The 17,500-nt window shown below is 40.0% G+C and overlaps 2 protein-coding genes across 8 annotated transcripts in view; both read right to left on the minus strand.

The window, feature by feature from the left end:
- Positions 1–6,440, minus strand: part of LOC137973892 (inactive tyrosine-protein kinase transmembrane receptor ROR1-like) — a 33,854-nt gene extending 27,414 nt beyond the window's left edge. For all 3 annotated transcript variants that reach the window (XM_068820786.1, XM_068820785.1, XM_068820784.1), the window contains exons 1-5: positions 6,282–6,440; positions 5,890–5,938; positions 2,437–2,480; positions 1,487–1,646; positions 271–389 (exon numbers count right to left, since the gene is read on the minus strand). In XM_068820786.1, the coding sequence (XP_068676887.1) occupies positions 271–389; positions 1,487–1,646; positions 2,437–2,480; positions 5,890–5,938; positions 6,282–6,339 (430 nt within the window). In that variant the 5' untranslated portion in view covers positions 6,340–6,440. The remainder of the gene's footprint in view (positions 1–270; positions 390–1,486; positions 1,647–2,436; positions 2,481–5,889; positions 5,939–6,281) is intronic.
- Positions 6,441–13,312: 6,872 nt separating this feature from the next.
- LOC137973894 (tyrosine-protein kinase transmembrane receptor ROR2-like) overlaps positions 13,313–17,500 on the minus strand; it is a 75,827-nt gene continuing 71,639 nt past the window's right edge. For all 5 annotated transcript variants that reach the window (XM_068820787.1, XM_068820791.1, XM_068820788.1 and 2 more), the window contains one exon: positions 13,313–16,562. In XM_068820787.1, the coding sequence (XP_068676888.1) occupies positions 15,693–16,562 (870 nt within the window). In that variant the 3' untranslated portion in view covers positions 13,313–15,692. The remainder of the gene's footprint in view (positions 16,563–17,500) is intronic.

A 17,500-nucleotide genomic window follows, 5' to 3' on the forward strand; every position in this document is an offset into this window, starting at 1 on the left:
ATGGATCGGTTGAAGAGCAGGTATCAGGTTGTCGAGAAGGTAATGGTTGCAGTAATTTTGTTGTCGAAAAGGAAGATCCAGCCTGGGAGCACGAAACTTCGGAGGGGGTTTATTCTTGTTCAAAGATATTTTTATTAAAAAACACATGTTCAATCACCACATGAGAGAATGCATGCCATAAAGTAAAGTTAGCCTTGAGCAACTCCTGAGTCACCTTTGGCAGTGAGACTTCGAAACTGTTTCAAATCTCTTGGGAGATAAATTACTTACCATTGACAACAAGGAAAGCTTCTGCGCTTGCTGTTCCTTCAGAATTGTTGGCCACACAAAGATAAGCTCCTGCGTCATTCAGAGTCACGTCACGGATCCTCAATCTCGCTCCCCAACTCCTTGCAAAGTAAAGTGTGCATGTGAGGGGATTTGTAGTTTTGAAAACATCAATTTTTTTTCTAAATAATAATTACAGTAACCTAGCGTTCAGATCTAAGAATATCCTACACTATCACTACTGTTACTGATTTTATTTCCACCAATCATCAATCATTCTAGCCGACCAGGTCAAAGGGGAAAAACTAGTGCTGTGATTGGAAGATTCCAATCTACACTGTTCTTTCTAACTGACTTCTACCACCATAACTATGATTGACAGATACAAAAAAACAAAATGGATTCCAGTCTAATCTAGACTTTACACATAACTGAAAGAACTTAAGCCTTGTAAATAATTCATTACATGTACTTATCAACTTGATGTTGAATTTTGTTCTTAATGTTGACTTGGATTTATAGTAATACTATTTTTTTTTTATTTGAAATTTATTTTTTGGTGTTAGTAATAAAAGACTGTACACGTAGGTATGTCAATTAAACCTCTAGTAAAGTAAAATGTATAGACCTTATTCATAAATGGCGGCCAATTTATAATTCTTTTGTCAAAGTGCAAATTAGCCTACCAAGCCTCGATACCATACAGTGAATTCAAAAGAATTCTTGCTCTAAAATGAGGCTTGGTAGGCTAATTTGCACACGGACAAAAGAATTATAAATGTGACCGCCATTTATGAATAAGGTCTATGATGTATAGATTTCTGAAGAAAATTTTAGGAACAATTTAACAACATTTCAGGCTGATTTCTCACTAAGCACCTGGTAAATAAGGACTTGATTAGCCTGAACCCAGAAATCATAGGTTCTTACGGTGTACACAGGCGTTTACTATACCTTCATATACCATCATTTTCATCTAAGCGTGGACACGTGATGGGAAAACATGCTCTAATAATAATTTTGTAATTTTTTTACAGTTTCCCTCTTCTGTGGTCATTTGCCTTCAATGACAGAAGTATTACATTTCATTGTGTAAATTATCATATGATTTCATTATTTTAGAAATGTAATTATACGAGTCTTTAATTTGAGTATTAGATTTTTTTGCCCAGCGATAAACAAGACTTAACAGTTTGGTAATTTGGGAGGTACAACTTACCTTCTCGCCACAATATATAATCCACTTTCATCTCGGATTGGTTTTCCATGCTTGTACCACATGATATCTGGAAGTGGATTGCCACTTGCATAACATTTAAATGTTGCTCTTCCACCCTCACTGACAGTTTCATTGTTCAAGGGCTTGTCAAACACTGGTGCTGTAGGAGAAGGAAAACTACTATTGTTAACTCTGTTGTTCTTCTTATGAAGAGGACAACATGCAAGCCCATGACACAATCTAAATAGCCAAACATGACAGAAGCCAATCTGACAGAACAATGCCGATCTAAAGGTTGGGGTTAGGGTTAGGGTTACAGTATTGACCCTTATTCTAACCCAGACCTAATCACCCCTCACCCCCCACTCCCAGAACAGACATGCCAGTTATAATTGTTATTTTTTGTTTTAATGCCATACAAGAGACTACATTTAAAATACCGTCATTTTCACCTAAGTGTGGACACGTCACAAGGAAAACATGCTCTAACTGGTTGCAAACATGACAAGTTTTGTCTTCAATCCTTCGAAGTTTGAGGGATGTTTATGCAAGTTTTCCTAGAATGGCAGCAAGACTGGATAACAAAGACGTTTTCTAAAAAATTAACCCTGATCTGATAAAGTATGCTTCAAATACGTTCAAACTATCGCACGCAAAAGTTTGCTTATGTTAACGGCTGCCAAACTCAAACTTCAAAGAAAATGTTCTCCCGTTGTGTGTCCACGCTTAAATAAAAACGACGGTACATACAAATGAAAAAAAAAAAAGAACGTGGTGGAAAAATAGATAGAGTGAGTCCACTCGTTTTGATAGAAGGAATAAATGTGCTTCAGTTTGGAGTGGGCTGAAAAGCATAGTGCTGCTGACACTTCTGTTTAGAAATGTTCCCTTCAAATTAGGAACACAGTTGACAGATCAGTCTCTCATTTGCAGAGATGAATGCAACATACCTTTGCAGTCTGGACAAACGTTTTTGTGGTCTGAAAAATGTGAGCTGCAACAAAAGAAACAAAAGTTGCTTACAAGCTTGTTTAATTTTGGTAATTTTATTACTACCACTGGTACGTATGATTCTTTGGGTTAATTATGCTGCATTGCATAATCTAAATGCGGGTCTTTTAATTATTAATTACCTGGACAGTATATAGCACATTTTCTAAATGGACAGTCTAGGTGGTTTATTATGGGCTGGGCACTGAGTAAATTAACCAGCTGTGCACGCTCTTGTGCCACGAGATTACCCGGGTTTATTATCTTTTCTACTTCCTTAACTACATTAACAACATTGAAAGTTCCCTGCTTACAAAGGCTGATGACCTCCTGAGCAAAAGTTAAATGAAATCCTTGTATGGATTTACTCAAATGCACTTCACGACAATAAGCAGCAATCAAACTCTTTCAAATCAAATGTAACATGCAGAAACATCCAACTTGGCAAGACACCAATATGCTGGGAATCTAGAAACAATAATGAGAATTTTTTTGTGACACAAATTCGGCTGGTGGTGAGGGGCAACATTTGCACTAGAACATTCACATAACTACTCGTCTACAATAATTACATGTATCTTCCTCTGGGACCACTCTTTCATCAACTTTATCTCTAATGAGCTTTATCTTTTGTGAAAGGACATTAGAGCAAAAGTTGAATACTATTATACTGCTATTCAAAACATCAATAACTAACTATTTTGCCAGTAAATGATTTCCCGCACTGTATAAATTAAGTTAATGTGCGTAAATGAAAGATGCAACTTTAATGTTTTGTACCATTATTACAGAATTAGCCAATACAGTAATGGGTAATGCACACCATATGAATAAGCGACTTAATTTCTTGCGTTCTTTTTGACTTAGCTATGGAAAATGGCTACTTTGTACAGTACAAACATTCAGTTTGTTGACGTTAATGTTTTGTTTTATATCTTTTAACGTTTTGCTCCAATAAAATGTGTACAGTACTGTATTTTTTTACTTAATTTACACAGCCTGCTTACTACAGACACCCCGTTAATATGGACACAACCTATGTTCCCTTCGGTGTACGTATTAAAGGAGTTTGACTGTACATAAGAAGCTATACAGCTCCTTGTAGTCCCTAGGACCAGAAACTAAGGGCTCTTGTTTTACAGGCTTATCAAAACCAAAGAGTATATAGGAAAAGATTACTTGATGATGAATCTGAGAAACAGATACCATACCTAATAATGGGTCAATCCATGACCTACTAATTACTACTTTGGATGACAATTTAAGCGACAATTTGTCTGCTAAAGAGTTCACGTGGACACAATTTTATTCACATGCTACTGCACCCAACTCAGGGAACAAGCTTCTCGATAGGGAAATTGTAGCCCTAGGCCACAAAAACTTAAAACAGCAAGACAACCACAGTTAAGTCTAAAATGACTTTTGTTTTCACTTTTTGAAATCATATGAATACAGAAGGAAGAGGATACTATTACATAACTAGAGCAGTGAAGGAAAACTTGGATGAATTGAACAATTTGGTATCTTACAAGTCCAGTCTTCATCATACCAAGGCTAAATCTGCACAAATGGGTTTCAAATTTCTCCGCTTTCATCTAGACAAAAACCTACTTGAGAGTTCTCAACTGCAATGAGTGTTTTTTTGCACTGTTTTTTTTTGCATTGTTTTCACCAATCCACACTAAAATGTTTGAAAATGACATAAACAACTGATTTCTCAAAATTCTCCTACATATTAATGAAATCCTTTTCAAAAGACCTCTCTTTTCACCTAACCACACCATTGTGTTTTCACACTTTAATTTCACCCTTCAATAAAATCTTCGTTTCTTCTTATCCCCTTCAAATGCAGGGTTTTCTGAGGTCTCCACTTTCACAATTTTAATGTACATTATAGCGGAAAATGTTTTAAAAAACATGCACTTCACAGAAGGTCAACATAAAATCCTTTCCAAATACATTGCTATCTGTCCCACGATTAGCTGTTCCTCATTTATCTTTTTCCTTAGTTTCTCCCATCCATATCAAATGGAACATTTTTTAAAGTAATTACATATACTCCCGGAAACGTTTTTTGTCAAAGTGTTAGAGTGAATGATGTGCTCAAACACATAAAAGTTTGCACTTTCACAGGGAGGACTTTTATAGCGGGGATGTGGCTCTAGCAGATAGATAAATAGATGACCCTTATTTTTAAAAAGATGATAAAAATCAAAACTTCAAGCTTGTGGGTCGTGTTTTACAGTACACCCCAGAATAAACAGCATTTTACTTGTCATGAAGCCCAAAAAAGTCAATGATTTGAACCCAGCGGGGAACAAGGAGAAATCGACACTCGAAAACATGTCAAAGACATTTCACTTTAATTCGAATTGTACAATAACCAGGCGGGTGATCACAAAATTATCATCAAATCCGAAATTATCGCTGTCGTTTCAGCGTTCAGCCCTTACGCTTGTGACGCTAAAACCCTACGATCCACGATCAAAGAACATAACAGAATTGCAAACAAGTTGACAAAGAAAGAAAGAGCATAAATGCAAATTTCCTCCACGAACCGACTTATGCGTTAATTTTTGCCTTTGTCTTCACCATTTACACTTCAAAAGATAACAATAAGGTCTTCCAGGCGGCACATTCCAAAACAAACTGGTCATTTATTCGCACAGTGAAGCGAACAATACCATCAAAGCGACAAGGCTCTAAATTTTAAACACACACAACGAGTTCCTGTCTTCTTCGCGTACTATAAGCATTACGTCTCACGCGCTATTTTGACCTTCTAATTTACTGGGGTCACAACTAAATGAAAAATGCATATACGAAGATTATCCGTCGACGATTAGAAATGCACAAATACAACACAGATTCGATTTATCAATGATCGACAACAACACGAAATGAACAAATCCGTGAATGGACATCAGTTCAAAGAGGTGGCACTAAATTGGCTTTGTGTCATTTGCGAATGGAAATTTTCGCTAGCAGGTCATAACTCGCTTATCTAAAATTTCAAAAAGACCGTCTGAGATTCTTCAATCATTGCACACTCGCATCTGGCCCGGAGCGAATTTCCAAGGACCTATAGATTTTCAAAGCTTAGCCGCTTCTCTCTGCTTGAGAGGTAGAAATGCGATATCGATAGCAAGGTTTGACCAAGGCAAAGGAAAATTGATCAACCTTTCACAGCGCGGAAGCAATTCAATTGAAGAAAGCGATCATGATCAATGCGCAGTAACGCCCTAAGAGAAAAGCGTGTTCGAATCATTCTGTCTGGTTTTATCTTGTTATACACAAAGAAGAATTTGCATCGTTCCACAGACCACGTCAAGTCTAATTATTTCATACATTAAACAAGCAAACACATTGCTAATATAAAAACAAAACAACGCTTTGTCGCAGAAAACCCTTACCGAGGGGATTCCAGAGAACGCTTGGTCTTGAAGCCCAAAAGAGAGGTCACTACAAATAGAAAATAGGCGACGATATCATTTACAAGAGCAGTGATGGAGAAAGCAGATGGTTTTTGTTGTACGTTCAAACCAAGCTCTCTCTCTTCGAAAACGCGAAAAACTAATTTCAGCTTGCGGATTTAATCACACAGAACACTAAATCCCTTTCAATAAGTACACGGCAAATGCTCCAAAAGCCATTTCCCAGATCAGCAATGCAGTATTTGAGAAAAAGGTGCTAAAATATTCATACTCCAGTAATTGCATTGTAAATTGACGAACGAACAAAATCAAACAAACACATCTCAGTCTATCGCGCACAGTGCTGGGTATAAAAATCGAGACAAACTCACCGCAAAAAATCCATAAAGAAAAAGCCAAGAACAGACTGTTCAGCGATATCAGACCCATCCTGGGGTAGATCTACACCAAAGCCACGGAACCTTACATAAAGTCACTGAACAAAACGCTTCGTCTGCAGCATTCGGCAAGAACAAAAGACCCAGATATCTGCATGAGCGCGGATAGAGATTATTATGGGATTAGTCGTAGAATTGAAGACATGTCTCGCGTTGATAGACAAATGGGTCAAGTCTTTCCTGATCTCCTTTACATCATTGGTTGGTTTAATAAATAAATGAACAAAGGCAAAATTTCCTTTCATTTCTATTTAAATATTTTGTCTGCGTGCCCCATTAGCAGGGCTACCATTTTGTTTTTGCTAGCTTCTTCATTTCATCTTCCTGGTCAATTTATCTGACCAAAAACACATCCGTTTGACAATTCGCAAGTCGTAAAGACAGAAAGCTTTTGAATCTCAACGCGCAAAATACTTTATAAATTAAAGCACACTGAAAGGAGAACTGGTAAGGTAATTCGAAGAAACAAAGAGAAATCTTGCGGGAAAAGTCAAATGGGGAGCATTTTCGTTCAAAATGTAGATAGGGTAATTCACTTTGCAAAGAGAATTTGTTTATTGAAAGATTTGCGTTTTGAATGACAGTTGAAGTGAATTGTTTTATTGAAAGGCGAACCTGACAAGCGTTCAAAACAAACTTTGAAGAATATTTTTTAATTAGCAACGTGAAATATCCCTTTTCGGCAAGTCGAAAGTGGAGTTTTACACGCCCCTCTTTCTGTACAGTCACAGAATATCACATTTGTTTACATTCCCAGCGAGGCAGAGAGGTATCTGCTTTGTCTCCAAGTCTACTTTAGCTTAACAGTTTTTACAAACAAAACATTCTGCTAAATGGGTTTCTTTGCATATAACTTAAAGAAATACTTTGCCCTAAGGCAACTTCTTGTAAAAGTGCTTTTAAGTTTCCGATATAGTCTGGCTTGCATCACTGCTTCTAAAATGTTTTTTTTTTAACTTGCAGCTGCACTTCATCTGACGCCGACATGTCTGAGTTAGATTCTTAAAATCTCGGAAAGAAAAAAAATCGATGAATTATTTTACGATTGGCTAAGACGAACACAAAGCCGTGAAGGCAACTATTTCCTGGGTTGTTCCAACCACGTCCGGAATCCTCGCGAAATAGAACTTATCAGTCATTTTTTCGCTATATAATCCCTTCAAAAATTCCTCCTTTGAAGAGTAAATGGTGCAGGTAAGTTTGTGTTTTAGTTTTCGGATGAACCACTGCATCCGGCTTAGCCATTGACCAATTAAACGCTTGAATGAATGGCCTTGTTTCCGGCGTGTGATGAAAAGACTTTCATCAACTCGTATTTCATTTTGCTTCAGGTGAAAATTGAGAGAAAAAAGAATTACTTCCCGGTCAAAATGATAGACTATTGAGAGAGGGACGAGCTCATAAGAGAGGTTTATAGAAGGAATGTGTTTGGAGTTAGGACAGCAGTCCCGCAGTAGTGTATGCCTCCAAGAGTTCATCACCAATGCCTCGCTGTCTTGTCTAAAGGTCTCTAAACATACGGGACTGTGTATACTGGGTGTTCTCTTGGAATATTTCTAACGGAGGGGTGGTCTTTTCAATCGCATTTTGAGTCACAGAAGGCAACCGGAAGTGAGCTGTTTTCCAAAATGGCCGCTATTTTAGTCAGTCTTTTGTTTCCTTTCAAATTAGCCCTGCCCTTTTGGCCTCGCTTTCAAACGTAAAATAACTTCGAACGAGGCCAGGATGGTTTAGTATGGCAATTGGTCTCCCGAAGGATTATTGCTATTCGCCTATGACCATGGAGCATATTGCCCATGGGGACCTATCCTGCACTGACGATGACCTTAGGGTCATCAACAACACCGCACGCCGTTGGCTCGAGAGATGGAGCGGCAAGATTTGATGACGATTATTATTATTATTATTACAAAAGGGCCACTTCGCATTCAAACAAAAGAATACTTAAATGACGATCATTCTTTTCACTATCTGTCCCGGCAAGCAACATCTGCACTTCCGGTTTTTCGTCCGTGGGTCAACAACGCCGCAAGGTCCCTCTTTGCGGGGTAGTGCCTCCCACCACTGCGGACCCGGGATCGCATCATAAAGTTCGTATGTGGGCTGACTTTAAGTCGATCTCATTCTTACTCCGAGGGTTTTTCCCTGGGCACTCCGGTTTTTCTCCCTCAGCAGCAATCGACTCCCAGCTTATTCCATTTGGCTGTGGAGCTGAGCTGTGCTCCGAGGTCATGCGTGGGTCGTGTTCAGGGGTCGAGGCCCTGGCCGGCTGCACAGCTCCTTCGACCTCATTGATCGAGCTGCACTCTTGACAATTTGGGTCTCTGACTGTAAGACAGGGCGATTAGCAAGCCAGATATTTCTTTATTTATTTAACTGTGCGGTCGATATATTTGTAGGCTTACAGCTAGCAGTTGAGGGGGAAGGATGGATGGTTCGTGCGGTAGATAAATATGTTTTGCATATTTGAACGTTAGGGTTGCGTACAGAGAAAAGGTTGAGAAGGCTAGGGAAGTAGTAAACGCTAGCATATAAGTACAAGTGGATTAAGAACATCAGGCTGAAATTTGGCCAGTAAAGCACCATATAAATAAGAACAAATTCAGCCTGATAAATAAAACATGTTCTTAATACAAAGGGAAAGGGTGTTAGGATGAGGAAATGATACAGCACAGTAACTTATATCAAAGTACTATGGTGTTCAGGACCATTGCAAACGATAAAATATATTAAAAAACAGCATTGTATGTTAATTAAACCTCTAGTAATGTATAATATTTAGGTGGGAGGCGCGGTGGCCTCATGGTTACTGTGCTCGACACCGGATCGAGTGGTCTGGGTTCGGGGCCTGGCCGGGGGCATTGTGTTGTGTTCTTGGGCAAGACACTTTACTCTCACGGTGCCTCTCTCCACCCAGGTGTATAAATGGGTACCGGCGTAATGCCGGGCGTAATGCCGGGGTAATGCCGGGGTAACCCTGGGGAGTATAAATACTCCTAGTCGCTTCATGCTACAGAAACCGGAGATAAGCGCCGGCCTGATGAGCCTTCTGCCTCTTAAGCAGAGACTTTTTTTAATATGTAATATTTGAAGTATTTCTGAAACCAATTTTAAGAACATTTTAAGAACACTTTCAGGCTGATTTCTTACTAAGCATCCCTCAAATAAGAACACGATCACCCTTATACCTGAAAAAATTGTTCTTATATGCGGGTGTTCACTGTATCGTATGCTTCTTTCCAAGTGCTTGTAATTTGAGGAGACATAGGCTAGAGTGCGTCGGGCAAGTTAACAGAACATTTTGTTTTAGGGCCTGTTCACCCTTCTATAAGGGGCAAAAGATAGCCTCCTTTACATGCAAAGTCTTGTCGCTAGGGCTATTGCGATTATTGAAATTGGCGTCGACGAGGCAGACAACCAGCTCTTTTCGGTAAAATTCATGTTCCTCGCTGTTCATATCCTTAAGTTCTTTTCCCGGCTTCTGAACAATTTCGGGGCAAAAATCTGGAAAATCCACCGCCATGCATCGGCGAATTTCTACATCACATTGTGAATAGATCGGCCTCGAAGTCTACGCCGTGGACACTCGCACTTGGTTTTGAATTCTGTAACGTACTTCAGGAGTATCTCCACCACTTCCGATGTCCATGACCACTTCTTAGGATTTTCTATTTTTCACGTGGCAAGTCCTCTTCCATATCTTTCCGAGTCGAGCGGCTTTCCCTCATCAAAAATTGGTTCATCATCCTCATCTAAGGTCTTTTTGCGAAATGTCGACACTGTTGTCCTCCGATTGTTCCGAACTCTGTTCAAACGATTTGGCCAGCACAGAACGGCGAAAATATTCCCCGGGCTTACACGCGCACTAAGACATTAAGGCCGGGACACACTAGGCGACAAGTCGCAGCGACATGTCTCTGCGACAAGTTGCTCCATGTGTACTACTTGCGAAACAAGTCGCTGCGAGACGACGCCTGTTCGGAGCACACGCAGTGATCTCGTACGAGGGGGAATGTGAACTAGTTTTCTAATTCAATATGGCTGACCATATGACGCTCTCTCATTGGTTCTTTATATTTTGTCGCAGCGACCTGTTGCCGGAAGTGCACACACGATGCGACAACGCTGCTTTCGCTAATTTTGTCGCTGCGATAAGTCGCATGAATTCAAACTGGTTTGAATTCGTGCGACTGATCGCGGCGACAAAATTCTGCCGCAGCGACAATGATTTTCACGAAATTAACCGTGTCACACAAGGCGATTTGTTGTGGCGACTTGTCCCCGCGACGTGTCGCAGCGACTTATCGCCTAGTGTGTCCTGGCCTTTACAGACTTTCGCGGCAATCTGACAGTAATCCGATCCTACAAAAGCTGACCCTTCTAGAAGGGTGAACCTACCGTCAAGTCAGTTACAGGGCAGAAAGTTGGCCCTCTAAGGAGGGTTACCTCTCATGTAAACCAAACCGGAAAATACAATAGGCAATGGTTACCCTTCTAAGAGAGTGCCCAATCTGTGTAAACAGGCCCTTACTGGTGCGATAGATATTCAAGAGGGCTCAGTCGTTCGAAGACCGATCAGCCCTTTAAAATGCGGGTCTTTTTTTGTTCAAAAACATTTCTTCGGATAAGTTTCTCGGTTATTTTATATTAGTAAATTTTCAGCTCCGACTATTGCATTTCTAGCTTTTTAATTGGCTAAAAAACTCCGACTATGAGCCAATAGTCGAAGTTTTACGTCATATGGAAAATAGTGCGCCAAGATGCTCTTTCCGGACGCTTTGTAAAATTGTGGAAATAAAAATCGGCGGCAAAACCCGGTTTGAGAATTTACTAAAACAATTATTCCATTCGCCCTTGTTGCATGTTGGATATGAAGTGATTATAACCAACTCGCGCTACGCGCTCGTTGGTTATTTTATCACTTCATATCCAACTCGGGCTCATGGAATAATTGTTATAGAGCATCCAATCATAAACTTGTTGACAAAATGAATTAAATTCAATTTACTTTTTAACCCATTTCCCATACAGCCCCGCTCCACCGCGGCCTCAAAATTGCAGCCGTTCAGGATATTAAAGATTGTTGAGAAATTGCGTTACTTCCGTTTCCTTAGAAATTCGGCACATCAGATGTTTATGAAATTAGCCAATCACTGGCCAGTATTTATTGGATCGGTTGAAGTGAACAAAGGATTGTTGAAATGACATCATACTTTGGTATTCCGAAAATCGCCATCCAGCGAGACAGAAATGGCCCGCACCGAAGGGAAAGAAATCCAGGGAATTTTAGTTGGAATCACGGAAAAAATTACATAGAGAGCTTCTTAAGAGCCGAGCGAAGATATCTGGATAATTTTTCATGTCAAAATGAGGTTAGCTTCTGTCTGTTGTGTTAAAACGTAATTAAATATTCCATGCGGCCTCGTGTGTTTGTATTTACCGTCGGCCGTAAACTTGATTTCCACTCACAAAATTACCTCCAGAACCTACGTTTTGCGTAATAAGCTTTTACAATGATGTTCTTGTCTTGTGACGCGGCACACACGTGTCTTGATTGCCCAAACTTTCCCGATTATGCATAACATCAACTTGACCTCTAGAAAGACCATTGAAAAAAATTCGTTAAATATTCGCGGACTGGTCGATTTCTCTGAAATTTGAAAAGATGATAGCTAATGAATACAGAAAGATTTTTAACAATAACTAAAAATTCATGTTTTAAGCATGAGAATTAAACTGATATGTACGCTTTACGAAGATTCAGCAAACTTTTAAAAGATGAAAACTTTACGATAACAGAATATCAGACCGCAGCAAACGTTTGAAAGATAAACGCCAAGGACACGCAAATCACAACGTGGGTTAGCGCGTCGAAGTGAGGCAGAACGCAATCAAGCGCCTCAGAGCGAGGCAAATGTGTATCGACACAACCTCGCTTATTAATTGCACAGGACACCCAATAATGCACAGAAAACCCAACACTGATTAGGAGTTGCGTACGCAATCAAGGATAATCTATAATCACTATCCAGAGTGTAAAATATAGTTTGCGTTAAACGTTGACAAAGGTTTTCAAACACGCCTCTACTTAGGTGTGCCTAGTGTATGCATATTTACATTTGCGCCAGCAAATACTCAAATCATTTCCCAGATTGAAACTGTTGTATAGTGACTTATCCACCGGATAACGACTGGGGCCAATGGGATGTAACACTTCGTCCGAGACAAGCGACCTCGATTCCCATGATTTTGTTGTATCTCAATATTAATGGAGAGCGGTGTTATGGAGGTCGTAAGTTCGAATCCTACCTACGACTGATTTTTCTTTTGTACTCTCGCCCGTCGCCCAGTAACTACATTAGAAGACAAAATTTTTGGAACACTTTCAATAATGAACACTAAAATCGCTTCAATTAAAGGTGTGCCTTATACTTTAAAATAATTTCCCTCTTAGCGTCCTATCAGGTGCCCTCCACCACCCCACCCCAACCAATGTTGAAGCCCACTGCAGCTTTTCTGAATGTTTTCGGGATTCTAGTAACATTGTATGGGGGAGAGTTATGCCTGTGTGTTGCCTTTGAAATCGATCGTGCTTTGTCGACTTAATTGTCCCAACAATTTTGTCCAGGATTGCAGCTTAACAACGAATTTAGTTTTATCCTTCTTAAAGTTGTTCTCATTAACCCAGCTTTGCAATATCCAAGAATCCTCAATTCATCGTTTAGAAATGCGCACTTCATTATCGTCAATGTATGTGTATAAGGCATCAATTTAGGTATCGTAAGCGTATAGATGGCATCTCATGTTTCGCCTTCGTAAGATATCGGCTAACAGTGGAGTAAACAAACCGTATGGAAAAGTGCTAAACAAAAAGCGATCAAAGATAGGCCACTTCCTTAATTATGAAAAACGCAAAAGGATTCTTACCGCTCTTAGGATAAATTAATCAAAGAATAAAATATAACTCGTTTTCCCGAAACTTTTATTAACTCTGCTTCACGTTAAATACGATATGCTAAAATTAAACTAATAGAACACAACATGTTCCAAGGTAGGACGTCCATAGTGATTCAGTCCATCCATTCGAGTATGGTTGATATTGAACCTCAAACAAATTCGCCCATACATTTTTATCCCCTGACAAGTCACTTCGACCCTCAATAGCGAAAGTGCATGCGGGTTCAAACCAATACAGCATTTAAAATTACAACAGGCGAAATTGTAAATCAGCAATAGCAGAGGGAATTTTTTCCCTCAAGCTTTCCTTGAGCATACTACTTATCATCTTTAGGCAGGAGCAGATCTCCTTTAAGCACATTTCCACCGTACCTCTCGTGGCGTTTTTTCAAAGTAATATGTACAACAATATTTAAGAAGGGTTTTCATATGGTCTTAACGATCCGTGATCGGTCTGTGACACGATAGGAGCTCGTTACCAACGGCCAAAATGACTGGAAGAGTTTAATCTCGTTCTACTTTTCTCATCCATTCATGACGTTCATGTGAGATCATCTGCGGCATAATTGCCGACAATCATTGTCAAACGCTTGCCCGTGCTTTTCAAACCAAAATCATCGCTTCAATGCAAATATTAGTGTCGCTTACGATCTAATAATAATAATCTAGCAAAGGTGCGATACAGATTGCTTCCGATCGTGTCCCGGGCTGATCGAGTATTGTTAAGATCATATAGAAATCTGACGCAACTTCATTTGTCATAAGTCACGTGAGAAGCAAAAAACGCACACGATAGAGAACGAGACTCCCTTTCTTTAACTAGATTGAACTTGGCTTACAAAAAACGAGTATACAGGGAAATTAATTTAAAATAAACTGCACCTTGATGAAGGGCGGCCTTGTGTTTACAACAGTCTAAATAAATATTCCTTGGAAAATAAGCTAGAAATGGACCTTTTTTCCCTTATAAATGATAGAGAACACTGTTTGCACGGAAGTATTAATTTAAGAAACCCCTTCACTCCTTTAAGGCTTTTTCTTGGTTTCAACATCGACACGTGACAAGTTTAAGATTTTTGTCAAAGCCCGTTAACGCAAGCGATTTTTGTCGGAGCAATTCGATGCAGCCTTTGGCGCGGCAAAAAATTGCACCGAGTTTTTGCGCCCGAAAAAATCGCTCATGAACGTAAGATAAGGCAGAAATAATCCCGTAGACGAAATCGGCTACGTTAATAATGTTCTTACTCAGTCAAAGATGCGGCAGAAGTCGAATTTAATTCAATCCTATCGAAATTTAATTGATTCAAACGTCGCACTTCACATGCAGTTAACCCTCGAGATGTAGTAGTCATATGTGAAATGCGACTTTTGAACCGGGTCTAAGGTACCGACGATGTCGGCATTAAATGTCGCTTTAATTTAAGGACGATGCCTACTAATTCGATGATATTTTTGCGCGGTTTACGGAATTTGCGGGAAAAGCAGATCTTAACAAGTGTTATTGAAATCCTAAAAGAAAATTGAGGGTAACCACGTATTTTTCGAAGATAATTAATGAACAATATTTGTAAAAGGCTTTAAAATACAAAGCAATGTATGGCGTTCTTTTATAAAGTGAAGCTTAATTATCTCTGAAAAATGCGTGGTTACCCCCAGTTTTCTTTTTGGATACCCAGATCACTTGCTAAGTTCTGATTTCTCCGCATACTTTTGAACCGCGCAAAAATATCTTTGTGTTAATAAGGAATTTTGCATAAGCAATGTTTTTGTTTTCCCTTCGGACCATTGTAAGTCCCAAGAGAAACTGGAAACAATGCTTATGCAAAATTTGGGGGGACAAACAAAGAGTATTATGGTATTTTCCGAAGTGGCCTATTGAAGTATCTCGAGATGCGCAGAACGTATGCGCAACAACAATAGTAGGCACCGTCCTTAACTACAACATAGCACACTGACAGGTTGCCAACAAAATTTTCGCCAAAAATCTTGGAACATTTTGAGAAGAGAAGGGGTTGTTACCGTAACTAAATGAATTTCGCGAAAACCATAAAACTACAATTTCCTTCGAAAGTAATAATTACTGTTTCCCACGACTTTTTACATTTTGTACAAATTTTTCATAGACTTTTTTTAAAAAAATGCCTTGTGTGGGATTAGCGTATCCTTACATCGCTAACATTGTCCCATTTTCTCTGGTAAAATGAGAAAATTGTTAAATAGAAAGTTATCTACGTATACCAGTGCTGGGAGCTTAACTGTAACCTTCGGCAAACTGCAGAAAGGCGATCTACGAGCACCATGGACAGCGATGCTGGCTTCATTCGACACGACAATTTCGCTGAAATTTTTATCTTTCTTCCCACTTGTGAATTGAGCATTTTTCAACCACTAATGGCTCTCAGCTATTGAATCTCCGGCCCATTCTCTCAGCCGTGAGCATATCTCGGAGAACGGGGCTCTATCCGAGGGATCTTCCTCCCAGCATTCCCGCATTAACCCATACATCCGAGCGGGGCATTGATCGGGACATGAAAGCAACTGCAAATCCCGTATCTGTTCAATCGCTTCTTGATTGCTGAGTCCGGCATACGGCTGGCCCCCGAAGGTGTAGAGTTCCCATAACAAAATCCCGTAGGACCAGACATCCGTCCGGTGGGAGAACTGCAGCGCGTTGAGTGCTTCCGGTGCCATCCACCGCACCGGAAGTAAAGCGCTGCTATGAACCCAAGAATAGTCTCCTGGGTATTTGTAGCTTCCGATTCCAAGGTTGGATATTTTGACAATGTTGTCTTCGGCGACGTAGACATTCCGGGCCGCCAGATCGCGGTGTACGAAGTTGTGCTCGACCAAGAAGTCCATACCAGACGCAATCTGCAGCGCAAAGTCCAATAACAAGTCGTACTCCGAAAGATCACACGGTATCAACCCGGAGAGCTTGGAAGCGTTGTCCACTAAGAAACGACACAGGTCCAGATCGGTGTAGTATTCAAAGACCATGAAGCGCGGTTCTTCGGCAGCAGACACGCCAATTAGGCACAAAACATTGATATCCTGGAGACCAGCCAGAATAGAAGTTTCACGCTTGAAGTTTTCGACGGCTGCGGGTGGCACGCCTGTTTTCAGGCGCTTGATAGCGATTTCCACGTCAGGCGACTCCGAGTCGACTTTCAGCAAAGCACCTTTGCAAACTTTAGCGAACAACCCTTCGCCCAACGCCTCTAGGAACTTTACCTTACCGTGGCTCACCTCTTCAAGGTTCTATGAAGAGAACAAGGGGATATGAGCAACGTAGCGCAAAACAAGGCACCTTCAATCTTGGACTGATTAAATGGAAAATAGGAGATTTTGAGACTGATAGAAATTTCAATCTGAACATTTCCTATGAACTGTTCTCGTGTTAGAGAGCGTTTCGATTTTCCAGTAAAACCTTTCTCTTTCCCATTCCTTGTACGTTGGTACCCGGTCATTCGGGGTATTTAGAATCGCGTTTACATGAAATGGGAAACGGGAAATGGCAGGCTGCTGTTTGTCATAAAAGCGTTAACATTTTCTTATTCTAACTTGTCTTTCTCTTTTAAGTGCACCCAAAAATTGAAAATGTTTTTTGTTCCTATTTTATTATAAATCTTCCCATCCAAAGCAAACATATGTCAACATTGTTACTCAGAATCTCCCTTTTTCTGTGCTGTGCAAGTCACGTAAACTTGGCAAACCTAGCAGTATTTTGGACCCACGACCGTGATGGCAGGCCCATAGGTCTATATTCTCCGTTTTATGCCACAAACTGCTTTGCATTCTCGTTTCGCATTTTTAAGCCTTGGCAGTATAATCGGAATGTCGTAGAAAATCTGCTCGAATAATCTTTTGTTGTGTATCTTTGACGTTATGGTGATTCGTATTATACTGTACAAGGTGATTCAAACTTTTGAGTCTGTGGGTGAAATCCTACAGTGTGTGATCATTCATATAAAAGATACTGAGCTGTCCTTTCTGTGGTGCTGTGTATTTTACTGTACAAGAGGGTTTTGACCTTTGACTCTGTCGGTAAAATCCTCAAGTGCGACCATTCAAATGAAAGCTACTGAACATACTTTCATACAACGCTGTTTACTATCCTGTAATTCAAATTTGTGTCTGAAGATATCTAGCCATTCAAATGAAAGCTCCTCAGCTTGAGGTTCTGCTTATTACACTGT

This window comes from Montipora foliosa, chromosome 10 (genome assembly GCF_036669935.1).
Source record: "Montipora foliosa isolate CH-2021 chromosome 10, ASM3666993v2, whole genome shotgun sequence".
NCBI classification, from domain to species: domain Eukaryota; kingdom Metazoa; phylum Cnidaria; class Anthozoa; order Scleractinia; family Acroporidae; genus Montipora; species Montipora foliosa.